Here is a 9,163-nt window from a genome sequence, read left to right as displayed (position 1 = left end):
TCCCATCATTGTCTATGTACTCACAGCATTCAAGCACCACCCTTCCCCACCAAAGAGACAGAGGGTTTGAGAATTTTCTTTCCTCATTTTGAATACTTTTAAGTAGTAATACTCAGAATTTGTTCCCATCACCTATGGGGCTCTCATGTATTGTCCTTTTCTGTAAATCTTCTATTAAAAATATGCACACTGAAATTGAATATTGAATAGTGAATCACTACTTAAGTCAGGCAATAAATTTTGAGGTTAAAGTTTCCCAACAATGCTAAGCATCTAGTGAAAATGCCCATTGAAATGTTTCTGCCAGGCACTCAAGAATCATCAGATAGTTCAGATAATTCGTGGTTGTGTGTTACTCCAAACCACTGCTCTACAACAGGAACTTCCAACCAATCTTACCTGGAGAGTCTAATGACAGTAAGTCAGGAAAAAGACCAGTGGGGTTTATGGAGATCTAGGAACCACACTGTACAACATACAAAGAAGTGTGATCATTCCATCCCAAACATGCAGTTGAAGAGGAAGAAATACTACAATAGCACACCAATATCTACTAACTGCGGGAAAGCACATAGAGATACATCAAAACTTTCCTCACATTTTTTAGAAGTGAGACTGCCTCTTTGACCACTTTTTATATTTAATGTCAAGAGTTTTAAGATTAAATTTAAAACATTCTACTAACCTAATTGTACCTATCGATTATAAGCATTGACATTTGCATGCTAAATTTAGTAAGTGAAATAACCAAAACCTTAGGAGACTATATTGCTGCCTGACTGATTTAATAGGATAGTCACACAATACACAACCACATTCTAATGCAAAGCAATTACTTTAGTTTGCAGATCATCTGACTCAAGGGTGACATCAACTCACCTGCAGTAAGAGTTTGCAATCTGCAAAAAGATCTAAATTAAGCAATTCTTCTTTAAGAGAGGAAGGGAAAACCAATACATCATGGCAATGTTGGTCCATGGCATACGTATAATGGTCAAAGTCTGACACAGATTCAACCTTTGTGAGTCCCTTTGTCTCCAAATCTCTGATAACATCTTCAAGGCTGTTAACATACAACTCTGACCATTAAATATGCAAGAGTTACTTAAGCAATATAGTTGACATTGATTATATGAATTTTTATTTCTATTAGTGTGTGCATACATATGCATACATACCTAGGTATAGAATGCCATACTGCCTGTAGGAGGGGAACTTACCATATTTTAGGCATATAAGTTCTGGTTTGAAACAATTAAGTTAATAAGTCTGATATAATAAATTAAGAAAGATGTATGTGTCTCCAGAGAATGATTCAAAGCATCAAAACAGAAATGTCCATGTGCTCAGGAGACACTGTAGTAAATTTACTGCTGGAATGCTTTAGTTCTTTCAATTGCTTTCAATTTAGCCCAACTCACCAATGATTTTAATGGCTGATAACCGAAAGAATCCTTGTGTAAATGTAATGAAGGCATAACTGCTGAGGTTAGCAATTCAAATATTATAAAGATTTAAAGGTATATGTAGCAACACTTGTTTGTTGAACAGTGCCATAGCCTTATATGGTACATTAAATGTGGGATGAATGCAGCAGCTTTTAGTCCAGTCTTATTTAAGGGTTGCAAAGTCACAAACAGAGTAAGACACATTATCTTCTAACCACCAAACACTGGTCCAAGACCAGAGTAGAAAAACAAAATTCTTGAAAACATTATAAAATGGATTACCTGTCTAACAAAACAGATAACAGGATGACTTGGTATGGTTCATGTATCAGTTAGTACAGAACTGGGAACACCAGTTATAGTGATGTATAGACTACATAAGTAGTCTACAGAATATAAGAATTTTTAAAAGAGTGTTTTTATTTAAAGTTTACACCATCCTTACAGAATAAACACCAGTTTAAGTATCGTATCTGTCTCAACACCCTTTGCCAAGATTATGGCTTACACTAATACATCCACTTTTAAAGATGTTTCCTCTGTCTTTTGTCATCAAGTTTACTCATCCATATTTTTTTTAACTTTATTTCCTTGTTTTTTTGGTTAAAGACCCACACAAGTAACAAAATAGTAAGAAAAACTGTTTCACAACCTTGTTACAGGGTATGAATACCATTACTGCAATACATAAAAACTACAAGCAAACATAACACAATGGAACTGGACTAATCAGAATTTCCTGTAAGAATTCTAAATTACTGGTAAAAATATAACCTGAGAATTCTAACACAAGCATGGAGCAACCTATATCACTTCATATGTAAAACATCAATACCAAATGATACTTTAAAGTCCTTACCTGATTTTAAATGTGTTTATCCAAACATAGAAAGGTAAAGCAGAAACCCTTTGTTCCTGCTTCCATATGGTTTCTGGTACAAAGTGTTCAATTGAAAGAGCATCATATTTAATGCGACATCGTGCCAGTGCAGCTGCCACTTTGGTCCTACAACTACAAAAACACAGTCATAAGTTTAATAAGAACATTTCCTATCCCAGACAATGGTAGATACAAGGTAGTAGTCCACAGCTAAGATTATTTTATTTAAATGCAGGTGGGACTGGAACTATGACAGGTGACTCTCAAATACATTCACTTTCTCAAACAGATTAAAAAACCCCAACCCAATATATTTTGGAACTTCCACCTGTGGAATACAATCATGAGATTCATTCAAATGTTTGAAAATGTAAATACATACATGCGCAGAATGAGCATTTGATGAAAGCTGACCTGTTGTACAGAAACAACACCAACAGAAGTATGATGGCAACCAGGAGTCAGAGAAAATATGCCCAGTCTTTTCTCCCCACAAGCTCTTGATACATGATAATTCACAGCAAATAAAAATTGTTGGTGAACTACTTGAGATATATTACTTACCACCCTCCAGCAATACCTTGCACTTAAGATATTCATGAACTTTTTGGGCTACTCTAAATCCAGCAATAGCACAATTTTGTCTAATAAATGCCTTTAGAGTTCCTCATCTGACTAACAAAATAATAAATATAAAAAATGTTTATGTACCCTCTTTTTTGTTCTAATTTTTAAAAATAATAAATATTTAACAAAGTTCCATAATAGAAGTAGTGCTAAATAGATGCATGTTATTCCATTCCATGACCTCTTGATTCTATTACACTCATATTTATGAACATTTACTAAATATTTAATTTCTCTCCTAAAATTGTATGAAAAAAGGTTCAACAATGCCAAAATAAGACAAGATGCTAGTAAAATAATCCATAATATAAGGATGGTTTGTTAGCTGTATTTTTCTTAACTATATAAATATGAAAGTTTTCCTTCAAACGAGGCTCTCATTAAAATTTAAAAAGGCCACAAGATTTGAAAATAAAAGACATGCTTAACAACTATTATTAAAAGGTACTGGTTATACAAATCTGCATTTTTGCTAATATATATCAACAAAAAAAGCTCTTTGCACATATACCTATATAAATAATGCCCTATTTCCTGAACTTCTTCTATAGGTTTCTCTTCATCAAAAATCTTTCGTGCTTCAAACTTTCGGTCTTGTAGGTCGTAAAGCATCACAACAAGCAAGCTGGTTAACTCATCCGGCTGCAACAGAAACGCATCTGGATAGCAAAAGTGACACAAAGTGTGCCTTACTTCTGCAAAAAGATCCATATCAAACAGCATTCTCCTGTGTAGGAGGCATTAAAAACTCCAGTAAAATGCTTATTTGCAAGAATACAAAAGTAATTCCTTATGGAGAGCTAATAAAACACTGAAGATTGTGGTTTTTTAAAACTCAAAATACGCATTTTGTAAGTTATTTAACTTATCAAAATTAAAAACATTCTCCAAACACAGATAAAACACTACATCTTAAAAACTTCTAATGTTATCAGCATTGAACTATTGAAATTGTTTTCTCCTTGTTAAGGAATTGAATAGCAAAGCTAACAAAAACTTCTTGTCTTTCAATTCATCTCTTGTGGGATCCTTCCGTATGTAGTAACCCATAAGCTCAATTGTAATAACTGTTCTGCTGTTGGGATTTATGTAAAATCTCCTTTCCATGTCTAAATTTTTACACCAGGGAGTATCACTGCTTAAGGACAATAATTAACAGCACTTCTGTTACTATTGTCTACCTCTTTCCATGAAATTCCTACAGTTATTATGCCTTCTAAAATGATCAACTTCTCACAAATATGACCAAAATTAGTTAGAAAACTCAAGTTATTAGGGAAATACCACCAAACACAGAATGTTAGCATGTAAGTTTTACTTCCTTACAAAAACAAGCAAAAGATAAATGTGTTGGATCATTTGCCTGCTCACATCAATCTCCACAAATAACATCAGTTCAAGTTCATCTTGCAATTTGCATAGCCATCAAAGACTAAACTGGAAGGAACAGCAAATTACTCTGTAAGGTCTAGAATTTCTTTTCATGTCAAAGCAGGAAAGTATGTTCAGAGAGTAACCTGGACCAATTTTTGCCAGTACAATATTTGTATACAGTATGGTTTGCCCAGGAAATAAAATGTGGGTTCAATGCATTTTTTTTTTGTCTGATGGGATTCTCTCCATGCTTTCTAACTCCCAAGGACAGGAAGGATACATGATTTTTTTTTCCCTGCTCACAAGGGGACACAGATGGAAAGGAAAGCACATGGACAATCTGACTGAGCAAGTACTACAGAGCAGTAAAGATTATGGCTCTCTCCCCCACCTTCTTTCTTTGAAGGTTTTGATTTCCTTCAAAAGATTGTACGGTGCAACAGAATGTCACAAACAACATACCCAGTACTTTGGAGACAGATGCTTTGGACAACTATCTAAAACGGTCAGCAATAATTCAGTCTGAGGCTGCCATATAGTTCAAAACAACAAAGGTTGCTTTGAAGAGTGTTGCAGAATCCTCAGAAAAGATTCTAGTTACATCAGTGTAGAAAATATAAAATTTATTTCCTCACAACAACATTCACTTACTATTGACTGGCATGGGTAAACACCACTATCTAACAATATTTCTTCAAGAAGATCTTGATCTGCAAAAAAAAGAAAATGTTGACAAGTTATGCTATGAAACCTACAAAATTCTAGGGAAGAAAAAGAAAACCTGATAAATCACTAAATTGCAAGTTTAAACATCATGAAAATTAAGGGCAAATTCAATCACGAAGAATAGCAACTCTATATAATTCCTTTACATGAAAACGTATAGGGTTTAACTGTTTGATTTCACAAAACACTAATAACACTTAGCTATATTTAACTATTTGAGGCATATGAGTAGTCTTGTAATAACCTGCAGTTTAACAAAGAATTCCTCAGGTCTCTGCTGTCAGGCAGACACTGAACATGTCGCTTTCCTGTGTTTTCCCAGCTGCATCATTTCTGTTGGCAATTGTTGGAAAAGTTTTGTACTTACATTTTAGAGCACTGAAAGCCAGTTCATAAGATACACGCCTGGAATGCTCATCTTTAAAAGCTGGCACGGGAGATTCTGAGTTATCGCCGTACCGCACTAGCATTTTATCCTTACTCTTTTCAGTACGAATGCCTTGAAAAATCTTAGCAGCATTCATGTATACGGAGTCGGGATAGCCATCCTTCTCAATTAGAGTCACTGTTCTTTTTGCAACGGATCCTTTTTCGTCTGAAATTTTAATTTCACTCAAGTCTGACGTATCATTTATAACATCCTCATGGGAAGATACCAAGTTACTTTTAGAACCTGGCATTTTTCCAGTTGCTGACTGTGTAAGTGCAAGTCACAGTCCTGCTGCCTCTGCAAAAAAAAAAAAGTTTGTACTGAATCATGAAATTTTCTTTTGCTAGAATAAACTTTTCCCTTCATTTTCAGGTTTTCAATAAAACTTATTTTCTTTTTTAGGCACTAATGCTGCAAAAACATGTATCACCTATACTTGTATACATCTATCATCTTACAGTATACAGAGAAGTATTTATAAGAGTTTTCTTACCTTATTTGTTTTCACCAATGTCTGTGCAAAGACTGTTATTTGTTTCAAAGAAGTCAGTGCTTTGCAATAAATGATCCTAAACAGACTGTACAGGGAGATCTGATTCTCTGTGTCTAATAAGAAGTATTAGTATTGTGGACAGAATAGAATCTCTTACTAGGAATTCTCCTTTAAGAAAAAAGACACCACTGAAATTTCAAAGCAGACATCATATCTTCCAAAGAAAAACCATCTTGAAAAGAGTTGCAGTGAATTCCAAATGTTTGTCCACTAACCTGCACATCTGTTCTTAAAAGCGGAAAAGAGAGATCACCTAAGTGTTACATATTTAACACAATACCTAAACAGCAGAATTTTAAACACAGGAAATCCATTCTGAGAGTTTCTGAAGGTATTATCCAACTCTCCATAATCCCATGTGCATTTCTTAAATTCTCTACGCATCCTATATAAACAATAAAATAAAAACTACCTTCCCCAGAGATGGAATGGGGTTTCAAGAAAAAGAAAAAGGCCCAGTGTTAGCTGAATGCAAAAATATGCTAAAGTCCCACATAAAACACACCGAAAGTATTGGATTTACTCTACTTGTTCTGGTTGTTATAACATGCTTTATTGATAACACTAGGAGGTGTTCAGAAGAGGGTTAAGCCAGAACAAATTTAAAGACAGAATTAATATTAATATTAATATTTCACCAGCAAACTTGTACACGACTTCACAGAAACATGGACACCATCTAACAGGGACCTGGAACTCGAACCCCTTCTCCAGGTGAACATAAGTATTCCTATTTAGAATATGTAGCAAGTGAACTATGTCTGTGGTGTCAGGACTTCGAAGACTTGAAGAGTTCCCAATTACTCTTTGTGACTTCTTTGCCACAGCCAATTTTGCCGAGCCTCAGGATACACCGCTACTAGGATGATGTGATGAATATACTTTTCCAAAAGATAAATGTCACCCTAATAAAGATGAGATGACAATGTTCCACCCTGTGCAGATACACTGCACAGCTGCAACACTGTAAATCACTGCCTGGATTACTGAACACTGTGCCAAGCAGAGTACACCAAGTGTGATTAATATGAAGCTCAGACAGGAAGAAGAGCTTCCCAGAGAAGAGAGAAAAGATCCTGCCTTTGTGGAAGAAATGAGTTGGATCTATTATGCAGCTGATGGGGAAAAAACCTTTAAAGGTCCCAAGGAAGCTATCACACTACTAAAACAGAATGGTCTTCAAAGTTCAGAAGTATTTCTTTTTCACTTTTAGTTAAGAAATTTTTCAAATGAAACATGAATCTGTTGTGTTATGGGGTCACTACAGCAGATGGAGATATAATGTGAGGACAGAAAAACATAAAACTTTATAATATTCCTGAGTCATACACACACTAAATCAACCTTATTTGGAGCCAAATTCAGAATCTCTCCATACAGTCTTAGCACACTGATTCCATGTTAAAAATATGTACATACTCTCTGTGATCTGGCTAACTAGAGGTACAAAGCAGACACTTGTTGTGGCAATAAAGTTTCCAAGTTCCTGCCAACATACTTCCACACTGTTTTCCTTAAGCTTGATGAAAATTACAAGTTAGAGTAATAATAGGGTATGCAAAAGAAGGGAACTTAAAGACATCCGTGACTAAGATTTAGGCAACAGCTACTGGGCAGCTGTTCTCCATGACACCTAGAGTTCCTGTGGTAAACAGCACCTATCTCATACTGGTTGTGAAAGAACAGAAAATAGACAAGAAAGTTTCTCCCCACTTCTGCTTCTAAGTCATAATCCACTAAACTGATGACAATGATCAGGACTACTCACTGTTAAGCACAACAGTTCAAAAAGCACTACGAGTAGCATCCCAAGGAAAAAGGGGTGCTTCTTTCTTACCTTATCTGTGCAAAGGGATGTACAAAACTCTCTTCCAAAAATACCCGTAATTACAGATGCAGACAAACTCCCATAACACAAGTTATGGGAGTTACATACAAACAATAGCAATAAAGATAAGACTGCAGATTTCAAATAGCAGAGTGCAAACTAGGGGTGAGACTGGGGAACTAAATTGGACTTATACTGCTTTACAGTCAGGCTGTGTGAGGTACGAGGCCTGGAGACATTCACATTTCTTCCTATCTTTTTTACACCCAAAGATTGAGTGGAGTTCTCAGTTGCTCTGATAGGCTCTGTGTTTGAAGCATGCAACACATCTAAGACTAAACCCACAGGAAATCCATTGGAAGAGCACCTGAAGAGAACATGGGTGAGAGAGAACAAAGACTTTATGCTCATGCTCTGAGAAAGCTCTTGAACAAGATGTTTTAGTTAACCTTTTTCTCACTCCCTGGACATGGCTCCTCACACACCAACAAACAGTAAATCCTTGACAGCCATATATATACACGGTAGTTTTTGTCTTACTAACTCTATGGGTACACATGACCCCTTAAATTTCCTAACATCAACTGCAACTGTCTGACACAAAGCCTCTGCTGTCCCCAGCTACAGTCAACTAATCTGGAGGGGATGGGAGATTAGTGAGTCAGGAAAAGAAGTCAGCCATGAGACCATTCCCCAGCTCTGCTTTGCTTAGGAGAAACAGCTCAAGTCGACTCACAGGACAGATATACAGCAGTTAAAAAAAAAAAAAAAGAAAAAGAAAAAAAATGGGGGGGTGGGGGAGCTACTTCTTTGTATAAACAGGCAAAACTTTCTGAGATTGCCTTCCCTGGGCCGGGACCTCGGGGCTCGTACCCGGCCAGGCCGCTCCGCCCGCGGCCCCTTCGGGGCGCTGCAGGCACCCCTCCTCGCCCATGCCGGGCAGGGCTCGCCCCACGCCCGGTAGGGCAGCCCGACCCTCGGGCCGCCCCGCCGGCGGGGCCCTCACGCCCCGCTCGCCTCACCCGCCCGGCCGAGCCGCGGCCCAGACGCACCTGCAGGGCCGCTGGGGTGGGGAAGGGGCGCCGCCAGCGCTGTGCTCCGGCGGGGGGTCCCCCTGCCCAGGCCCCCCGCCAGCCCCCTGTGCCGGGCCGGGCATGGGCTCAGGCCGCGGGGCCGGGGGGCGGCGGGGCCGGGGCCGGAGCCGGAGGCAGCGGCGCCCGCTCCCGGCCGGGCGCCGAGCGGGGCCTGGCGGCCGTGCTCCATCCCCAGCGGGCAGGCCGAGCCCCTCGCTCCCTCA

The 9,163-nt window shown here is 38.1% G+C and overlaps 1 protein-coding gene across 8 annotated transcripts in view; it reads right to left on the bottom strand.

Moving 5' to 3' along the window:
• NSUN7 (NOP2/Sun RNA methyltransferase family member 7) overlaps positions 1 to 9,033 on the bottom strand; it is a 20,297-nt gene extending 11,264 nt beyond the window's left edge. For 3 of the 8 annotated variants that reach the window (XR_003527552.1, XM_027642589.1, XM_027642595.1), the window contains exons 1-5: positions 5,423 to 6,664; positions 4,981 to 5,039; positions 3,467 to 3,597; positions 2,308 to 2,460; positions 880 to 1,063 (exon numbers count right to left, since the gene is read on the bottom strand). Coding sequence is in view for 7 of the 8 variants with exons in the window: in XM_027642589.1 (XP_027498390.1) it covers positions 880 to 1,063; positions 2,308 to 2,460; positions 3,467 to 3,597; positions 4,981 to 5,039; positions 5,423 to 5,735 (840 nt within the window). In the remaining variant the exon portion in view is untranslated. Of the gene's footprint in view, positions 1 to 879; positions 1,064 to 2,307; positions 2,461 to 3,466; positions 3,683 to 4,980; positions 5,040 to 5,422; positions 6,665 to 8,918 lie in introns of those variants that run through there. The other 5 variants (XM_027642591.1, XM_027642590.1, XM_027642592.1 and 2 more) reach the window with 5 other exon arrangements.
• Positions 9,034 to 9,163: the final 130 nt, after the last annotated feature.

The sequence above is a fragment of the Corapipo altera genome, unplaced genomic scaffold (genome assembly GCF_003945725.1).
Source record: "Corapipo altera isolate COAL_440 unplaced genomic scaffold, ASM394572v1 22, whole genome shotgun sequence".
In the NCBI taxonomy this organism is placed as follows: domain Eukaryota; kingdom Metazoa; phylum Chordata; class Aves; order Passeriformes; family Pipridae; genus Corapipo; species Corapipo altera.
The sequence above is the reverse complement of the archived record's forward strand: the minus strand, read 5'-3'. Positions and strand labels throughout refer to the sequence as shown.